The 20,306-nt window shown below is 46.3% G+C and overlaps 1 protein-coding gene across 1 annotated transcript in view; it reads left to right on the forward strand.

The window, feature by feature from the left end:
- Nucleotides 1–3,195: 3,195 nt before the first annotated feature.
- The window catches only part of MAP2K4 (mitogen-activated protein kinase kinase 4), a gene marked incomplete at its 5' end in the record, with an annotated part of 52,572 nt that continues 35,461 nt past the window's right edge, over nucleotides 3,196–20,306 (forward strand). Inside the window, one exon of the mRNA XM_010019331.1 lies at nucleotides 3,196–3,325. Coding sequence (XP_010017633.1) covers nucleotides 3,196–3,325 — 130 coding nt within the window. The remainder of the gene's footprint in view (nucleotides 3,326–20,306) is intronic.

The following is a 20,306-nucleotide window of genomic DNA, read 5'->3' on the forward strand; positions in this document are numbered from 1 at the left end:
AAGTTCTTTGTGGTTTGTTCCAAAATTTGACTAGTTTTTTTCTTGGAAAATGGTTTGTCTTGTGGGCAAGGCTGGAAACTACTTTCCTGTCAAATTAGCTGTGCTGCAGTTGGAGTCCATACATGAGCAAGACTGGAAAGGAAGGAAATGCATCTGAAACCCTGTAGGTTGGAAGGGTCTGTGGGAAGGCAGCACTGTGCTAGCAGCAGTGGAGATAAGGAGCTGTGAATCCTGTTCAGGATGTCAGCAGCTCTGAATGTTCCTCTGCTGTCTCTACATCAAAGCAAGCATTTTGTTAGCAGTCAAGATCTAACAGTTTAGGTAGTAAAAGCTGTTGGAAGAACGGAGAGATCTCTGTTGCTGTCTTTGTTTTGTGTCTCAGGTGAGAGTTGGCACTAGGTTTGCTTTGAGATGTCCTGGAAGAGAGGTAAGACCTGGTAGTTTTCTCTTGAGAAGATAGCCTCAAACATTCAACTCCCTTTCCAAAAGGAAGCAAATCATCCAACCCGTTGGGCCCCCTGGCATCCCTTCCTCCCCATTTTAATTTTACAAGAGTGAGGTAAAAAGGTTTCACAGTTCTTACAGGGGTGTGGAGCAGTTTAAAGCCTTCTTTGAAGACTTAGAGAGTACATAGCTGAAGTACTTGATTTTTGAAGGACTAGTGGAGAAGACAGCTTGCATTGACTCTCATTGGACTTCCAGTTCATTGTAGTGTGTTGTTTTATTTGAAGTCCATGTTTCCATGTGACTTGTGCTGAATGGAAATTCCCAGCATTTCTCGGGATCATAGAGTGGTGGGTTGGAAAGGACCTTAATATCCCCTAGTTCCAAACCCTCTGCCATGGGCAGGGACACCTCACCTGAGACCATGTTGCCCAAGGCTCTGTCCAGCCTGGCCTTGAACACTGGCAGGGATGGAGCATTTACCATGGATGTCTATTTCTCCCTGGTCACATTCCTTGTTCATCACCTGAGCAAAAGCAAACCACCCTGCTTGCTTCCCAGGGGCAGGTTGTGTTTCTGTATTTGTTGGATTTGGAGAAAATTCAGCTCTAGGTTGTGGATTGACATCACTGAAACTATTCTTAAGAACCTGCAGAGATAGAAATCAATTGATTGTGTTTAACTGTGTTTAAAAAACGTTCTGTCACTGTGAAAACAGGAGGAAACCTGGTGTGTAACAGTTGCAAATAGTAATATAGGAGCAGCCTTTGAGAAGAGGAGATTTTTCTGATAGGAGGCTGTAGTTCACTGCTGGCCACACAGATGCTCTTCTAAGTTGTATAGACGTTGCTGTTAGGGAAAATCTCACGACTGTTTATTATTGCCCTTGGAAGAGGGGTGTCAGCAAAACATAACTAGAAGAATGGTGAATGTTGTAAATCCCTGGACCCACTCTGAGTGGAGGACAAGGAACAGCCCAAGTGAGCGTAAGGCTGTATGTCCATTGCACCACCACCCAAGGCATGGAAATCTGCTGCCAAATTGTCACAAAAAAATGGTTGATGCAAAGCTTTGAGTAATGGAGTTGATGCAAAGTTTTGAGTAATGGATTTCATGGTGCTGGATCTTGTACAAGTTTCTTGTGTGGGGTTTATGTGTAACAAATGAGGTGATTATTTAGAAAATATAACGTGCATGCAGAAACTTCCAGGTTACTGTATTGCACTGGGATCAGACCTGAAAGCATGTACCAGGAATTTAGAAGTACAAGGTGTGATAGAGGAAGTAGGTGGTCATCTCTATGTGGAAATCACAACCAGGGAGTGATCAGAGTCACGCCGCTGAGCTGCACGTGCTGTACATTGGGTGACTCCAGCAGCAGCACCCATGTTCTGCAGCAGCACCTGTATCTTCAGGGCACAACTTCACCCGAATATACCTGAACCTGTCACTCAGCATCCAGCTTAGCCTATAGGGGATGGCAGGTTTTGAGGGGGCAGATGGGTGTTTGCTGGCTGCAAGCTTTCCTGTGCCTTCCAAACTGCAGGGGGTGTGTTTCTTCTGTGTGCATCCTTAATTCTGATTGATGATCTTAAAGGTCTTTTCCAACCTTAAAGATTATATGATCCTTTTAATATTTCATGCCCTGAAATTGCTGTAAAGTGCTTTGACCTGTAACTAGTTTTTTCCTTTTCTTTTCTTTTTTTTTTTTTTTTTATCTTGGAGTTACCCAAAACACCTCTTTAACCTCTTTGTGCAAGGTAGAGGAATGCCTCAGAGCAGGCTTTTCCCAGGAGGGCTGTGAGATGACTGGGGATATGACACCCATGTTAGAGTGCAGGCAGAGGGAGGTGGTTGTAGGAACCCAGGTATGGTGCCAGCTTTGGGTGACCAGAGCCTCCTGGAATGAGCAGCAGTGAGTTGTTTAGACATCACTCAGACAATGGGAAACCCCAGGGGGGTTCAGTTGCAGGCTCCTGGAATGTGGGGTGGAAGAGGCCCTTATCTTGGCATGTTTTGGTGGAGAGGAGTGCAGCTTTCCTGCGGCCAAATGGGGCAAGACAGGGTCTGCTGCAGCCCAGTGGGAGGGCTGGGAAGGGACATCTCTTTTCATAGTCCTTTATCCTGCTGCTGCTCAGCAGGTCATCTCAACTTCAATGAGAAATACACAGCCACTTGCTGGAGCAGTGGCCAGGGCTCCTCCCACCCTACTAGTGATTTACTTTCCCCCGTGTTTTCTCAGTTGGCTGCAGAGCAAAGCTTTCACCCCTCTGATGGGCTGAACTGTGCTCTCTGCTTGGAGACTCACTTGGCAGAAGGAGCACACAGCAGAGCTCCTCCATCCCCGCTCAACCTGGCTACATCAGTTTGCTGTCAGGCTGATGGTCAGCCCTCCTACAGACACCCCAAGGTGCCCCTTCCCCTCCTCAGCGCTGTCCACCCCGGGTCTGGTGGCATTCCCAGGCTGTGCTGAGCAGGTCAGGCCCCTTTCCAACTCTGGCTGAAGTTGCCTGGTGTGGAGGTGCCAGAGTAGGCCTGGCAGCTGCTGGTACTTCAGCTGTCACAAGAGGAACTGGCTTGGAATGCGATAGGGGAAGATAGGGTGGGAGCTGACTCCAGTTCTCCATCCCTGTGTCCCTAATCCAAGCTATGATTTGCTAATGTTGTTGTGAAATGTTTTCCTTTTCTTACAATATGTCATTTTTTTCCCTGTTGATTTCCAGATACTCTCAATACTTTGTTGCTGACCAGAAGTTCACTTTGTCTCTTGTCTCCCAGGTAAACGCAAAGCGCTGAAGTTAAATTTTGCAAATCCACCTTTCAAGTCCACAGCAAGATTTACTCTAAACACTTCTGGAGTTCCCTTCCAAAATCCACACATGTGAGTATAAAGCCAAAGGCACAACTAGTAGGACAACTTTGAAATGACTTAGCCAATGTGCAGTGTTACTTTAAATGCACTTTGATGACTTCAGTTATTTGTAGTTTGTTCAAAACTGTCAGTTTGAGTCACCATAGAGATGATTTTTTCCCCCCACAACCCTCAGAATTAAACAAAGGTAAAATTTGGGATCTTCCTGTTTTGCACTGGAGCTACTGCCTTCCAGAATGGATTAAATTGAGTTAAATCGTAGCTGATAATGCAAGATATGCCTAGAATTAATTTCCAGACCTATTTACTGTCATTTTACTGTCTCTTTATTCAGTGCTTATTACTTTTCATTAAAGGGAGGTTCTGGTTTCTGTGTTACTTGTGGAAGACATAACTTTGATAGATTTTGGGGTTTTTTTACTTATTTATTTTTCAGCACTAAAATAAAAGGTTTGAGGATTATCCCCTTACCACCACAGCGATGGCAGGGAGTTCTGCAGTGAGTAGTTCTTACTGGGTTTTCTAGCCAGGTAGCTACAGGGTGTCCCTGTCCTCATTTTGAATGCAGGTGTGGCACAGAGCTGTTCCTGACAGTAGTACATCACCACAGGAAATAGTAGCTTTGTATCCTCAGATCCACCAATGTAGGTGGATGGGTGATGCACCCACAGCCTGTACGTGTGGCAGAATGCAGCTAGCATTCAAAGACAGCCCAAATTTTTCCTTTCTAAGTTCCTCAGCAGGTCTCAAGAGTTTTGTCAGTGGCAAGTCTCAAACTGTTCCTGCAGCTTTCCCCACTGCCTGGACTCTCCAGGGTGTCCCTGGCCATGGGCTGCTTCTGCATGGCTCTGCATGGCACTGCCCCTCTCCTTGAGCTCAGTGCCTTCTGCTTCCCCAGGACATGCCCTCTGGGGTCTGTTCTTGTTTCTGGTAGCTTCTTTATGCTGGAGGTTTTCAAGCAAGCCTTTATCGAGTTAGGAACGTGTTTCTGATGAGTTATCAATGACAATCACAATACCTAGAAATGTTATGGAGTGCTTCAAATGATTCTTCTTACCATCCCACCTGACCTTCCCGGCAAGTCCTCCTCTCTCCTCTCTCTTTTCCTCTCTGAAATAGAGTACTCTTACTGGTTGTGGAGCTAGCATTTATATATTCACCTTTTGTGTCTCATCGTATCAGCGAACCCTTGTAACACTTTTCTGTAGAACTCCGTCTGGGGCTCTTGCCTCTCTCAAACCTCCCTAGTCCATTAAATACAGGACTTAGACTCAGCTAGCAAATTCCCACCATCAGCCATCTATAGGGATTTGACTTTCCTGTGTTTATCTACATGGATTTCTGTCTCAGATTCACTGGAAGTCACAGTGGCACCTGTCTAGCACACAGGAGCTTGTGTTGTTAGTCAGTGACATCTTAAGCTTCATGTTTGTGCAAGTGACTGTCAACGTTGTCCATTGAGAAGGTGCTGCTCTGTCTCCATGGGGGTTGCAGTTGTTGGCAGGGGTATGATGCTGGGCTGGTTAACAGGGTAACTGGTTCTGAGGGCTTGGAAATGTTTTGGGTGGGATATGATAGCCGTTCAAGTGTCCAAAATGATGTGATGTGTCTGTGCTAAAGCTTATTTGGGAGGCCACAAGCTGTAGCAGTCATTTGTGTTTGAAAGAGGTGGATGCTGCTGGCTGGATTGCTTTCTTTGTGTTGAGGCTGATTAAGCTCAGATACAGCTAATTCACCCTCATGTCCTCTGTGTTGTCCATAGTGGATGCTGTTCCTCAAAGCAATGTTCACATCTCCTGGTTGCATGCTTCTCTCAAGTGTTTGTCTCGCAGCTGGTGTATCATGGTGATGTATCTGGATCTCTCACCTCTTCCCAGAGAGCTTGGAATGTTTTTTCCTCTGTTGTCTAGAAACCTTTCTAGGATTTTTGAATTGGATGTTCCAGACCTCCTGGCCCAGATGCATTCCTGATGCAAGGTGTGTTTCTGTCCATGGAGTCGCTTCCGTTCCCCAGCCTGATGGAGCAGAGTGGCCTCAGGCACTCTTCCAAACAGTGCTGGGCTTTCCCTGTGCAGACCCTGCTGGTCGAGATGGGTGGATCTGAAGATACAGAGAGGTCAATTTCTCACGTAAAATTTGGGTTTCTGTGACTTGGATCCACTGATCTGGAGATTCCTGTTTCTCCTGCTTCCAGGAGGGCAGAGGCTTCTCTTGTCACATGTGTGGCCTGTGCTGGGGCACAAGAGGAGGCAGCAGCAGTGACCCACAGCAGCCATGAGATTTCAATTGCCTATTAGCTGTATTTTGCTTGATTAACAGGTTTTGGTCGGGGAACTGATCAGGCTGGATTGGTGGATGCTCAGGTAAGAGTGTGGTTTCTTACTATGTAGACAGAAAGCAAAGGAGCAAATGGGGCTTTTCATGCCTGTGCATGTGTTAGGAGGGAGCAACCTCTGTAAAATGTGTCACTGGAGCAATGACATTGCTGCCAAGGAGAGAAGGCACGTTGTGGCCTTGGGAATGTCAGAATATTGGGTGTAGCTGTGTTCCTTCTCAGTGCCATGGCTCTGTACCTCGGTACAACAGGTATGGACCCCACATTCCCTGTCTATTGTGACTTCAGCTTTCTTCTTAGTGTTTGTTTCTCAGTCTGAGAGATCTAAGGAGTGTTGGAAAAGAAGCTGGGGACTGTGAAAGAAACCATGTTGGAAATCACCCTAAGCCAGTGGAGCAGTTTAGCTCTACTAAGCACACATGGACTGGAGGGAACTCAGTGAGATTTCCAGGCGATCTTTGTGTGATTTCTGACTCCAGTCAAAAAAATGGCATGTTATCCGGAGGGACAGTCTCAAAGGCTAACGAATCTCATTTGCAAGAGGTGGTGTTAGTAAGGCTTCCAGTTGCCTTCCATCCTGTGGCACACGAATACCTCCTGTAGCCTGGTGAGCATCATGTACTTGGTGCTTCTGCCTGGATGCTGTTCCTAGAGCTTTGCTGCTGCCATGGGCAGAGACTTTCTGTTAATACGTAGGCTGTACCCTGGAAAACCATTTCCAGGGGGAGAGAGCATAGATTAAACACTGCTGAATACAGAAAGTTGGGACATGGGTTCCCAAATCTTTTTTCCTGCTGCTCTTTTCCCATCTATGGTGGCTTGGAGCCATATCTTATCATTAGATCTCAAGTTGGGGTTACGTCATAGAATCATAGAATGGTTTGGGTTGGAAAGGACCTTAAGTTCGTCTAGTTCCAGCCCCCCTGTCATGGGCAGGGATGCCTCACACTAGACCATGTCATCCAAGACTCTGTCCAACCTGGCTTTGAACACTGCCAGGAATGGGGCAGTCACAGCTTCTCTGGGCCCTCTGTGCCAGCACCTCAGCACCCTCACAGTAAAGAACTTCTGCCTTACATCTAACCTGAACTTTCCCTGCTCCAGTTTGAACTCATCACCCTTTGTCCTATCGCTCCAGTCCCTGATGAAGAGTCCCTCCCCAGCATCCTTGTAGCCTCCTTCAGATACTGGAAGCTGCTCTGAGGTCTCCATGCAGCTTCTCTTCTCCCGGCTGAACATCCCCAGTGTTCTCAGCCTGTCTTCATATGGGAGGTGCTCCAGCCCCTGATCATCCTTGTGGCCCTCCTCTGGGCTTGCTCCAACAGCTCCATGTCCTTCTTATGTTGAGGACACCAGAACTGCACACAGTGCTGCAAGTGGGGTCTCACGAGAGCGAAGTAGAAGGGGAGGATCACCTCCTTCAACCTGCTGCTCACACTTCCCTTGATGCAGTCCAGTATACAGTTGGCATCCCTCTGGATGTACGAGTGTGTTGCCATGGGAGTACCAGGACAGGATGCAGAGCAACATGTAGGAACACAAGACCACAGACAGGAGCAGCCGGTGAGCGGCTGGGACCTGCAAGCTTTGCTATGCCATTTCCATGATGGCCTTGGAGCTGAGAGCTGGTGAGGATGGCAGTGACTGAATGGCACTGGGTGGCATGGCCCTGTTGTCCTATCCCTGCCCAGCCCACAGCACCCTCAGACCCTGCCCAGAACACCTCCTTTCTTGACCCTTTCCAGTACATCCTCTACCAGTTGTGGTGGGATGTCCTGAAAGAAGTTGCCTTTGTCACACACGGCCAGGAAACCAAGTGAGGAGACAAGCAGAGCAGAGGCTGCAACTGCTCAAACAGAACGCAGTGACAAACTCCCTTAGAATTAGAGCATATGTTAAAACTGGGGGGCTTTGAAGTGACCTTTAAATAGGAGACTGACTCAAGGGTGGCTTTGAATGAGATTAGAAACTGGAGGTACCTTTCCAGCTGCTAGAATTTGGGCTGTGGCTCCCTGAAATCACCCCCTGAGAGGCTGAGAGCTGAGACATCTCTTGTTGCAATTGAAAAGGTTCTGTGAGTGGTTTTCCTGTGCAGATCCTGTGGGGCAGGAGGGCAGAGCTCTGGGATGCCATGTTGAGGCAGGGGGTTGGAAGGAAGGTCTGTTCTGGTTCTGGGACTGCCTGTGACTGATGGAGCTACAGAGAATGTGTGTTTTGTTTGGTTCAGCTGTGACTACTATCACCAGATCCACTTCTTAAGTGTAAAGAGATTGTGTCTAGGTAGGCATGTGCCCAGCCTGCCCAGGGGGTAACAACCCAGTGATACACAGACCTATACAGGGTAAAAGCAGAACAGAGCCTGAATTACAGAGTGGTTAGGGAGTAAGATTCTTGCTGGAAAGGGTGCAGTCTAGAGAAGATGCTTTACTGGCAGGTGGTGCCTCAGTCCATTGAAGTGCTCCTGGTTGTGCCTGGTCCAAGTCAGCCAGGGCCATGTGTGAGTGCTGTGCTCTGCAGGCTGGGACACAGTCCACATGATGGAGAACTGCCAGTTGAGACCACAGTTCTCACTGGTTCAGACTGTATTTCTGACATAGCCCGCGTTAACAGATGCTGACTTGGTTTTCCCTGCAGCAGAGGTGGCTGGAGGACACCAGCTGTGGTTAGGGTGAGCTCTTAAACTTCTGGCCCAGTGTTTTTTTAGTTGGTATTTCCAAGCACTTGAAGACCATCCCACCTTTTACCTCATTGTTCTGTGTCCACGTAGGATTTAAGTCACAAACAAAATGAGCTTACTCAGTTATCTGTGTGCAAGCTCTACAGAGCTACTTGCAGCTGGTGGCCTTTGCTGAAAGCAGGTTCAAATAACACTCAGGGGAATGATGTGGTGAGATGTGACTGCATGGCTGTGCACAGCAGGTTTGCCTAGCAGCTGCCTGTCTTGTCCTGGCCATCGCTGGCATCCCTCAAACCAAATTGTTCAAGATGAGTGATTTGGTTTTCTGGGAAGCTTTGTACTCTTCTGGTGCAGCACTGCCTTGATCTGGGCTTCAGACTACAGAGTTCAGATCCACCTGCTGAGAAATGGGCATGCACAATGACTTTTGTTTGGCATCTGCTTCCCAGCCTGGTGCAGCTCCGTCTGCTGGCTCAGAAGTCTCTCAACTGTCAGAGGTGTCACCTCTCTAGAAGTTGAAGTCTCCTCTGGAAAGGTGACAAAATGAAATGACCTCTTTCAGCGCTTACAAACCCAGCTTCTGGTGGCCTATTGGATGCTGCAGCTGCCCTGTAGCATGTAGGTGTCTTCATGGGTTCTTTGTGACTTAAGCTGCAAGAGGTGCCCCTTTGGACCTTCTTCTCCTTGTGGTACTTGGGAGAGTAACTCCTTTTCCAGATAGATGCCCCAAGAGTGTGTTGACAGATGTTTGTTTAATAGCCCTTTGGGGCTGGATCTGCCAAAAGCAAGTGGAGGCCCAGTTGCATGTCAGACTCTGCTGCTTCTCATTTTTCTACATAGTTCAGGGACCGTCATTATTCCTGAAAGGGATTTTTCTGTCTGTCCCAAGTCTGTCTCAAGTGTCTGCTTCTCTTTTAATCTCTTAGGCTTTTCCAAACCTTTCTGGCATGTGGTTTCAGGTGCTCTAGCTGCAGAGCCTACAGCTGGCTGAGTTCATTAAGATGTAACCTGTGAGAGTTACTACCCTTTCTCTGAAAACCATTAAAACCCCAAGTGGAGGATCCTAAATTGTCATGTTCCCAGTTCCTGGCCTGAATTTTCCTGTGAATATTTCTCTGTCTGTTCCCCATTTCTCTCAGTCATTTCACATCTTTATTGTTACTGGTGTCTGACGTCTTTCTGCTGCGTGATACCTCCCCATTGCAGGGGTGATGCCTGCAAGCCTCAGAGAGAGGTTTCAGTGTAGAAGGCACCAGCTGATTTTTTTTTTTTTTTTCCTGTGAGTGTTCTGCAACATAGAATCACAGGTTTGGGTTGGAAAAGACCTTAAGACCATCCAGTTCCAACCCCCTGGCATGGGCAGGGGTGCCTCACACTAGACCATGTTGCCCAAGGCTCTGTCCAGCCTGGCCTTGAACACTGCCAGGGATGGAGCATTACCTGAAAGCTGCAGCATCTGAATGTGATCATGGGGAAACTTGCCTGTATTTTCAGTAAGCACAAGTAAAATGATACCTCCAAGGACTCAGCAAATAGATTTACATGTTTGAATCTGTAGTAAACATGCTCTCACTTCTAACACAAACATCATCATTGCTGAAGTGCTAGAGCAATGTTTCTTATCTGTTTCCGCAGCTTTCTTGACAAGTCCATGAGCTTTGCTTTGTATTTAGCCTTCCTCTTTCTTCCAGAAGTTTACAAGTTCCTTTGGTCAATGATCTCTTTGGCCTAGATGACAAAGAGGCGATACAGGTTGTAAAACACCTGTACTCAGTATCTCAGACTGGAAGTGGATTGCCTTTTCAGGAGGTGCTACCAAAATCAGTGTGAGGTTTTGGCTGAGCATGCTGCCTTAAGGTCTTGTTTTGTCTTACCTTCTCAATTTTGGTGTTTCTCTCAAGGTACTAATCCTGCTCTGCAGAGGAGCTTTTTGGTATATGCAGCTCTAGCTACTTCCATGTCCCTTTGAGCATCAGTGCCCTGGTAGGACTGTTCTCTTCTTGATGCATGGGTTTTGATATCTCAGCACTCTGCTTCTGAATTTAGGCCTTCCATGTCTGGAACCAAGATTTGGAGTTTGTATATCTCCATTAAGCTAATTCACATTGATTGTTTCAGCAGTGCTGAGCACTCAGGTTCCTGCCACACTGCTGGGACCTTGTTTTCTCAGAACTTCTGGCAACCTAATCACCTACCTTGGGGTGGCTAAATTAAATCCAACCCCATGTTACATATTAATCAGGCTCCCACAGGTTCCGACTGCTTCACGTGCTTTGGGTGATCTAGTTTTGAAACCTAAATGGTTGCTGAAAACTCCTGGGTTCCCCATTTTGCAGATGAGAAGCTGGACTGTGCTGTAATTTGGAAGAGGTGAAGGTTAGGCAGAAGTTTGTGACAGGGTAGAGAGTTTAACAGGGATTTCCTGATAATTTGTGGTCCTGTGTGAGCTCTGTGTTCCCCATCCATTGCTGGTGCAGTTCGGAGCTGTTGTCCTGTCCTGCATGCACACAGCCACGGTCACTTTGACCTGGCAGCCTTGACCCCCTCTTGGTGTGCTGTGCAGTGTGTAACAGGTCCCCTTCCTGGTGTGTGAGGGAGGCCCATCCCTTCCATGGGGAGGAAGAATGACCGATAGGTAAGAGGCTGTAAGAAGAAGTTGATAGTGGCAATCCCAGAATTGTTGGGGTTGGAAAGGCCCTCTGGAGATCATCCAGTCCAGCCCCCTGCCAAGGCAGGGCCACCCAGAGCAGGGCACACAGGAGCGTGTCCAGGCAGGATTGGGATGTCTCCAGAGAAGGAGACTCCACACCCACCCTGGGCAGCCTGTTCCAGTGCTCTGACACCCTCAGTGGAAAGAAGTTCTTCCTCATGTTGAGGTGAAACTTGTTGTGTTTTAGTTTATGGCCATTGCTCCTTGTCCTGTTGCTGGCCACCGCTGAGAAGAGTCTGGCATTATCCTTCTGGCACCCTACTTTGCAATACTGATCTGCACTGATGGGATCCCCTCTCAGGCTGCTCTTCTCTGGACTAACTAGGTCCAATTCCTGCAACCGCTCCTCGTAAGATTGGTGCTCCAGACCCCTGAGCATCCTTGTGGCCTCTGCTGGACCCTCTCCAGCAGCTCCTTGTCTTTCTTGTACTGAGGAGCCCAGAACTGGACACAAGGCACAAATGTGCAACATTTCCTGATCCAAGACATGATGTCTGATGCACATGCTGCTCTCTGGGGCCTGTTTCACCAGCATGGGCAAAGGGAAGGTGAGATGGGGTAGAGGCAGAGCTGATGTCCTCTGTTGCCTATGCAGGTGATTTTGGTGATGCCATCTGCGGTTTTCCTCCTCCAGGACACTGAGCTGGTGGCCAAGGGGAATCAGAAGGGCTGTTTTGAGTTCATGACCATATTTTTTCTGCTCAGTCGAGTGGTGTGTGGAGGGAGGTGACATGTTCTGGTTCGTTGGGAATTGGGAAATCGTCAGGTAGAGCAATGAAGTGGAAATGTTCATTTTCAAACTGAACCCCACTTCATCTGCCATCGAATCTGCATCAGTGTGGCTGCATGCTGGGACATGGAGAGGCTGTAAAGAAGAGCAAAGCTGGGCAATGTCCCCTTTGGATAGAAGTATACTGTAGACCTTCCTTTTAGTGCCTGACGTTTAGTGAGAGGTGCTCCCTACCCATCATCTAGTAACAGTGGCTTGAGGCTGGCCGGATCCTTCCCTGGCACACACAGGTTAAGAGACATCATCCTGGACTCCATCCATGCTCATGGCAAAAACCAGGTGTCTGCAGCCTGCTGAGGACCAGGCTCCAGTTTTGAGGTACCTGTCACACTCCAGCGTCTAGAGGAGAGCCACAGGGTGACTGTTTCTTACTAAGTCAGTTCGGTTTCAAAAGCCCAGCTTTAGAAATGTGAGTCCGAGGTCAACACTGTAGTAATAATTCAGATGGTCTCACGAGGAAGGTGGTTTGAGAAACATCTGTCATCCTGAGCACTGGAGAGTTAGAAGTTCCCCACGGTCTCCTTGCTGTGTGTGAGATGGGGCTGGTGCCACTGCTGTTTGAAAGCAGGTCAAGGTTTCAGACCATAGCGGCGTCGGTGGGGGTTAAGAATGTCAGTTTAATTCTGCTGCATGTGCCCCAGTGGGTCGGAGGCAGCTCGGACTCTGGCAGGATCAGAGCTGTTGCATTAGTGCTCAGACCCTAGCAATCCTTGAGTTACAGCCCTCTTCACACACCAGGAGGGACATGTGGTCCTGGCATACCTGTGTAAGTCACACCAAGATGTAACTGCTGCAGTGCTTATTTAAGAGACGTGAAAGCAGGACAAGTAGTTTCAGTCTGCAGCAGCTCTTCCAGTCCTTCATGCTGTGGTGGTTGCAGTTTCCTCTCCTTTTTTCCTTTCCTTTAATTGTAGGTGCTGTATCCCCTAGCAAGGCCAGCAGTGTACACGCATGTATGCAAACTGGTTGTAAATCTTGGTGTGTGTAGGTTTTAAAAGCATGCAGGACACCAAAATACTCTAATCTTCCTAGAAGGGTTAGAGAGAAAATGGGAGACCACAGCTTTGTTCATGTTCGACTTTTCAATAGCATCTGAACATGTCAGTGTGGTTTTCAGAGTATCTTAAGACCTGTGTGTCTGTGCTTTACCATTTCATCAGGTAAATTCTGTAAGTCATTCTAAACCTCCTGTTTCATACATTATAGAGAAGATGTGATACATTGCCATCTCTGAGCCTTCAAGTGGTCTCATTATCTACATACAAAGAAACTTTCTATGATTAAGAATTACAGGTGAGATCTCCCATTACAGGCAACTCCCATTTGGGAACTGGGAGTTGCCAAAACTTGTTCTTTCCTTCCTCCAGCAACGAGCAGTCTTTGGGACTTGAGCTTTTTGGTCAAAAAGAGCCTGTGGCATGTGTGGTTTCTGCATCCCAGGGTGACCTAGGCACCCAGTGAGCTCTGTACATTGCTGCTGTCCTGTCCAAGAGGGGACGTTGAGCATCCTCACGCCTGAAGTCGCCAGTTCCTAAGGCATGCTCTGAAAACACACCAGACACTACTCACTGCAGCTAGAATTTATTCAGGGAGCAGGAGATGCTGTTGCTCATCTTCATATCACATCTGAGAGCATGAACTGCCCTCTTGGCCTTTTTCTTTTAGCTTCTTTTCTTCTAGACCTATGAATTCAGCTTTCTGAGTTGGGGATTGATCCAAGTTCACCAGGGGCAGTAGGTGTCCCATCCTCTGTGTCCTAGGGACCAGTGTCCAGGAACATGGTTGAAGTTCTGAGGCTGAAGAGAGCCTGTATCCCTAAGTTCCCTCCTTCTTGGACAAATACAGGAACTGCTAACTTAATATGCAAACCCTGCTGGTGTTTGGAGAGGAAAATGGGATGAAGCAGATTCTTATATGTAACATCTCTAAATATATATATGTGTGCATACAGGTTTGGTTTCTACCCTTTTTCTGATAAACATATGGTTCAATAATTATTTATAAGTAACAAAGCAGCACATGGCTTACCCATTGGGCTGAGCTTTATGCCTTTGGAGAGGAGTGGTCTCTGTTGTGTATGTGATTTCTGGCTGTCACTGTTGGACTCCATTTAATCTGAGATGGTCAGGCACAGACTTCTTTTTCTGGGTGTGTGACATAGAGAAATGTCAGCAAGGGTTTTATATATGGAGCAGCCCTATTCATATCTGTGAGTTAAGTTGGGCTCAAACCCTACGTTTCCAGAAGTGGACCTTGCAAACCAGCATTCTTTCAGGAAGCCCCAATAAACAACTTCCATTGCTATCTGTAGGAGTGAACTTTGTTCATTGCTATTCTTCATACTCAAGATCACACTGCGTTCGTTTCATCAGAGCAGTACATCCTTCAGCTCTTCAGACATTCAGCACCACCTGGTAGTAAAGTATCTTGCATTTTACCCTGGCTGAGAAGTGAGCCAACTCTTCTGCTTTGTGGGTTCAAACTGAAGGAATCGTTCATCTCTCTTGTCTTCTGTACACATCAAGGAATGGAGGATAAAGAGAGGAGAGTCTGCAGATTGGGAGATTGCCACAAGTCCACAAGTCATCGTTATGCTTTGCATAAATGAGTGGCTTTCAGCATGTACCAAGGAGGACATCTGGACTGAATGAACAGGATGCACCCAGGATAAACAGCTGTTGTACAAGAACTCATGGAAAGGACATTGTGGTGAATTGGATGGATGTGGTGGAGGTGGGGATTGTCCTGCAGGGCTGAATTGGTTTTGTCGTCTGCTTGTATGAGGAACTGACTTCTGAAAAGGACTTAGATTAACTGGGTTTATGGTATATTATATTGGTAAAAACTAGAGACATCATCTTTGAGGTTCAGGTGGATGTTCTTACTTCCTATCATGAAGGTCCTTCCATTTTGGAAAACCTCAGAAATGCGAGAGCAAATTTCCAAGCCAGTCTACAGTGGATTATGCTGACCCTAAAAGGTCTTCTTCTTGAGCCTGTTTTAATTCTCTCCTTTTGTAAAATATGCTTGGAGTAAATCTGGATGAGCAACTGGTCTTTCATGCCCAAAGTAACTGATGCTTTTGCAGAGACAAGTGTGGATCAGTTGAAGTGATAATTTCGAGTATCTTTTGCTACAGCAGCATGAAGGTGGTTTTCCTCTCTAAGGCTTCCCTATAATCCAGCTGGGTTTGTTTTGTCACTCTGATGTTCTAGGTGGCTATTTTAAACCAGTGAAAGATGGGAAAGGTGATTTTCTGGGACTGTTGGCGTAACTCCTTACAGCATCCTTAATTTTCTGTGAGCATCCTTACAGAGCTTACAGAATATCACCTCTTGGCTCCTGAGAGTCAGTGGAGAGAACTGCCCCACGCAGCCATCTTGGAGGAGACCAACATTTGAAACCTCAACATACTACTAGAGCATGGAGATGGGGACCTTCACCAGGCAGTTGCTTTCACTGGCCTTGTGTCTTAGAGAAAGAGCACTTCAAAATCACAAGTCACATTTGGTCTACTTCATTCTTGTTAGGACCTCTCTGTTAGTCACCACATTTCCGGTTGCTGCATCTCTCTAGAGAAGCCATCTGTCTTGCAGTTAGGTGATGGCTCCCATCTGTCCTTGTCTGCCGTGGGAAGAAAAACACTACCAGGTACATTCTTGGCACTGAATTTCAAGTTACTTCAGGCTATGATGCAGCCCAAAGTTTAGTTCTTCGGTTTTGGTTGGCTGATCCTGAAGGAGGCAAAGGAGAGCTTTTAGCTTGCCCAGACTAGCCTTGGATTAGTTTAAACTGGAAAAATCTCTTGTTAGAGTAGTTGAAACCAAACTATTTTATATAGTTGAAATAACAGTGTTTCTTATCCACCTCTCCAAGTGTTTCCAACCAGGAGCTGAGCAAAACCGTGAGTTTGCATTGCTGAACGTTTGTGGGTGGCTGCATTGGTCCTTTGCACAAGTACTTGAGTGCTTCTTTTCTGTGTGCCCTCCACAAGGGGCTTAGCAGGAGCCCACCTTGGCTGAGCTTCTCCAACTGTTTTGAGATAACAGGTCCTCATATCAGGAAAGGAGATTGCCAGAGCTGGATAGCTTTAGGGGCTTGGAGATCCAGAGCCTGATTTTTGTTCTTGGAATACAGAGCGGGAGTTAACCTTGGTTGAGCAGTCAGGTGTGGCTCTGGAGGTGGTAAGAAAGGATGTAGTTGTTCAAGTCAATGCAACCTTATTCATTAAGAGAGGGAATAAGATAAGAAAAGATGGCAAGATAAGGTAGGATGATAAATTGATAGGCCCACCTGGGAGAGACCAGATTGGTGGATTCAGGATGGAAGCTAGATTAAAAAGCATATTTTTTTTTGTATATATGTATATATTTAGTAAGTTCTGCTTTAAAAACCACAAGAAAAACAGAGCAGTAATGATCAATGTGCCTTGAGGAAACAGCGTGTCACCAATATATACAGGTGTTTGGTTAGTAAGTTGAATGCATTTATTCCTGTTTCTAATCATACTACTAATAATACAGTTGGAAATAATAATTACCATTGCTGTAAGAAAACAAATTGCTTATGATTTAATATGCTAAAAGGCAGTTTAAATCACCAGAGGCTGCACAGTCTTCCCAGTGAGGGGAGGTTACTTTTGTGAAGAATATCAAGCTCCCTGTTTTCTTGTGCCAGGCACTTGGTGAGCAGTGTGACTAGCTGAGTATTGTGTTATATGTTATTGTGGCATGTGATAACAGCTCCATGTTTTCCTGTCATTTCCACAACTTTTCCTGGCTGAAGTGATACACAAGCAAGCCTGGGTAGTAATCACATTGTCCCGTTCAGCTTCCAAAGGAGAGAAGTGGACCTCATCCAGAAACTTTCCAGCAGGCTACAGTAAGCATAACTGTCTGTGAGCCATTATCAAGTATTTTCCATCCCCACAAAAATGGCTTTGATTAAAGTAATGGAATTTGTCTCAGAAATAGTGTCATTCCATGGAGGGATTTTTATATAATGATGCTGCATGTCAGTATCATTTTACAAACTATCCCAAGTATGTATTGGGGCTCTTCTGTTGATTCTTATGGATGTGCTCCTGTCTGTTTCCTGTTCTCGGGTAGCTGACCATGGCTCAGGAGGTGCAGTGTTTCAGAAGGAGGGGCAGCATGCTCATAAGGGTTATTTAAATTGATGAGCTCAGGTTTTGCTGGTGTTACTCTGCAATGCTTGAATGCAGTGTAAGCTTTGAATGCCCAGCCATGGTGGGTTTAGGCGATGTGCTGCAGCCTGGTTCGTGTCCAAATCAGAGTGAGTTTGAGATTAATGTACTCAGTTAAACTCAGAACAGGCTTCCCCATGAGGAACTGAAAGGTTTCCTCTGTGTCAAGGGCAGAGTTAATCAAAATCCATTGGAACTCAGTCGTTTACCAGGGGAACTTAATAGAAAATACTGACATTTTGAAAGCCTCAGCCAAGCCCCATTGCAAAGAGTGTCCCTGACTTCAGCCTTGTGAATGTGCTGGGCTGGGTCTCAAGGGCTGTGAAAGGGCTCACAAGTGTGCAGTCTTCTACACTTGGTTAATAGCTTTTTTTTAAAGCTTTGGAGGACCATAGAAAGCCAGAGCAATGCTAGGGAGAATCTCTGCCACTTGGTCGTGATGAAAGGGAGCAAATGTGCTTTTGCTTTTAGTCTGAGTAGATAAGAGATGCCGAACTAAATAATTTCCTTCCTTTACCACGTTTTCTGTATCTCTTCTTCATGACTAGGAATCTGTTATTAAATACAAGCCTCAGGACACCTTACTTACATCCTCTTCAAGGATGCTGTTGCACATCGGCTTATTGGAAGCAGAAATTTCTTCTTGCGATGGATTTGCAGGAGCACCAACATTTCCAGCCCTCTAGAAAAAAATCTGACCTTTCTTTGGGAGACTTTCTCCAGTGAAATTGAAACTAGAGTTGTTATTTTATTAGTGGTAGCCTGCAGGGTCTGAAACCTGTTGTGTAAGTAACGCAGACATTGAGATAGAAGCACTGTCACAAACAGTGCACAGTGTTATTAGAACCCTGCAGTGTGCATGGAAGCTTTTTTATTGTTGTTAGGATTTAGGTTTTACCTTTGCTTGATTCACCACAAATTCTGTTTCTGAAATCCTACTGGTTTGAGAAGCAATTTTGACAAAATTGTGGAGAAGTAGAATGTGTTCTCATCAACCGCAATGTAAAGAGGAGCTGTAATGAGAGACTTTCTAGCAGAATCCAGCACGAGGCATGCATGTGAAGGACAGTTTACTTGTATCTTTATGACTGCAGATTTGTTTTATTCATGTCCACTGTAATGTTGATATCACAATTTTTGGGCTTCTTTCTGTCCCGTGGAACTCTCGACAAAGTAAACCAAAGAGGAGAGAGGTAGCTACTACCTACAGCATCTTTCTGGCCTTGCTTCCTGTCTGATAACTTTCAATTTTGCGTAAAAAAAGCCACCAACTTTTCTCTGCTTTTCCCCACGTCCTTTTTCATGCCAAGGAAATGCTTGTGTTAGGAAGTCCAGGCATCCCTGCCCTTGGGTGCTAACAGGGCTCGGGGAACTAACACAGTCTGTCCTAGAGCTTCCCAGTGCCTCCTTGTTTTTCCCAGGAGGTTCTGTGTGCCTCTCTCCTCGTGGCAGACCTTCCTGCAACGGGAATGGAGCTGGCCTGGAGCAGGGAGCAACATCCATTCCAAATGCGTGTGACCCCGTCCTTGGCCCGGCTGCGGTGCCTGGCGCCAGCCGGCCGCCTGCCTCCTGTCAAGCTGGACCCACGAGCGTTTTCATTTCTGACAAAGGGCAACTGTTCCCAGGAGTTGTTGTCTTGCTCGGTGCTCCTAATCCCTGGAATAACTGCTGTGACAAGCATAGTAACCATCTGCAGGAAGGCCGATCCGTCAGGGCCTTGTGAGTGCAGGGATCTCAGTGTCCTCCTGAGCCCATCCTCTCTTCACGTTTTATTCCCTTTACAACTTTTCAAAAGCAAGACAGGGAGTTGGAAGCTCAAGTTCTGGACAAGTAATGAGAAGCCCCTAAGGTGCATTTGAAAATACTGCTTTTAACTCTTTGAGGAGTATCTAGTCCTCTTTAGCTATTTATTTATGTTTCAAAGCAGACATTAAGCCTCATGAGTCCATCTTTCCCATCCTGATCCTTCAGAGAACCTATACCTCATTTTGCCCAACATTCCCAGCCTTAGAGAGATTGGGATTGCACAGTTTAAAAGCCACATGGTAAAGAGGAGGTGTTTGTCAGCTCACATCTGTGCAAACTGAGCGCTAAACACGGGGATTGAAATCGGATTGGAGGCAGGAGCTGGGGCTGGGCATTAGTTACTTTTCACCTTCACTAGACACTGTTCCGTGGTTCCCCTTCTATTTTCTGAAGCAAGCTGTTGCCGTATCAAGTGCACTGGGATGTAGTGCAGGCTTTAGCCAGGCTTTTTTGTATTTTGGGGGCCTGTCCACCTGTGGATTTATGTCCTCATGTATCTGCAGCAGTGCAAATCTAGTAATAGATGCGCTGCGCTGATGATTTATTTGTTCTTACTGCCTCGCTCAGTTCTACATCAGAGAATTCCTATTTTATATCAATACAGAGTCTGTGTTCTAGATTTGCATTTTTTTGAGCTGCTTTCTTGGCATGGAAATCCCTTGGGAGTTGATTCATAGTGAAAAATTCCTGATATAAAGCATAGTTTATATTACCGTGTTCCCGTTACTTAATCTTAAAGCTAGGAAGTGCTGCTTAAAGGAAAACTGCATCTGTGTGATAAATCAGGTAAATGGGCAAAATCTATGTGAAAATGTCTGTCAAACTTGTCATTTGGTTATTTGACCATTTCTCTGGGTATCTGAGAAAAGGTAAGCAGGAGCTGTGACTGCAGTACAAGGCAGGCGGAATCATCAGTGCATCACAGAGGTTCTGTGGGTGACGGTCATGGTCCACCTTGATCCCAACCCCTGGAGCTCCACTGCTCCACACCAGAGCACAGCTGTAGAGGGCAAACCTGCAGAGGGGCATTTCCTAACTACCGCATTCCCGAGCTCCAAGCACCCATCCTGCAGCTGCAGGAACAATGGCACAAATCCGCTTTCACGGTACAGCTGGATAGAAACAGGCTTCTTGTGTAACAAGGAAATAATGAATTCAGATTTGCTTTCTCTTCTGATGTAGGGTAAGAAAAGCAAAGTTTCCTGGGCAGAAAAACAGACAGAGGGAAGAGTGGGGATGAGTTTAATGGCTTGATTTTGATAAATCACATCAGCATTTAAATCCTTTAACTCTCTGAGAACCTCAACATGAAATACTGCTTTGAAACAAGAGATGGAAAGGGTTTGCTCAGAAAAATCCAACTTCACATTTCACTCTCCTGGTAAGGCCTCTCTGCCTTTTTTTCCTGCCTTTTGGAACAGGGTTTCTCTCTCAGTGGTTGTGCTTCTTCCTGCCCATCTGGCAGG

The sequence above is a fragment of the Nestor notabilis genome, unplaced genomic scaffold (genome assembly GCF_000696875.1).
Source record: "Nestor notabilis isolate BGI_N333 unplaced genomic scaffold, ASM69687v1 scaffold308, whole genome shotgun sequence".
Lineage (NCBI taxonomy): Eukaryota > Metazoa > Chordata > Aves > Psittaciformes > Psittacidae > Nestor > Nestor notabilis.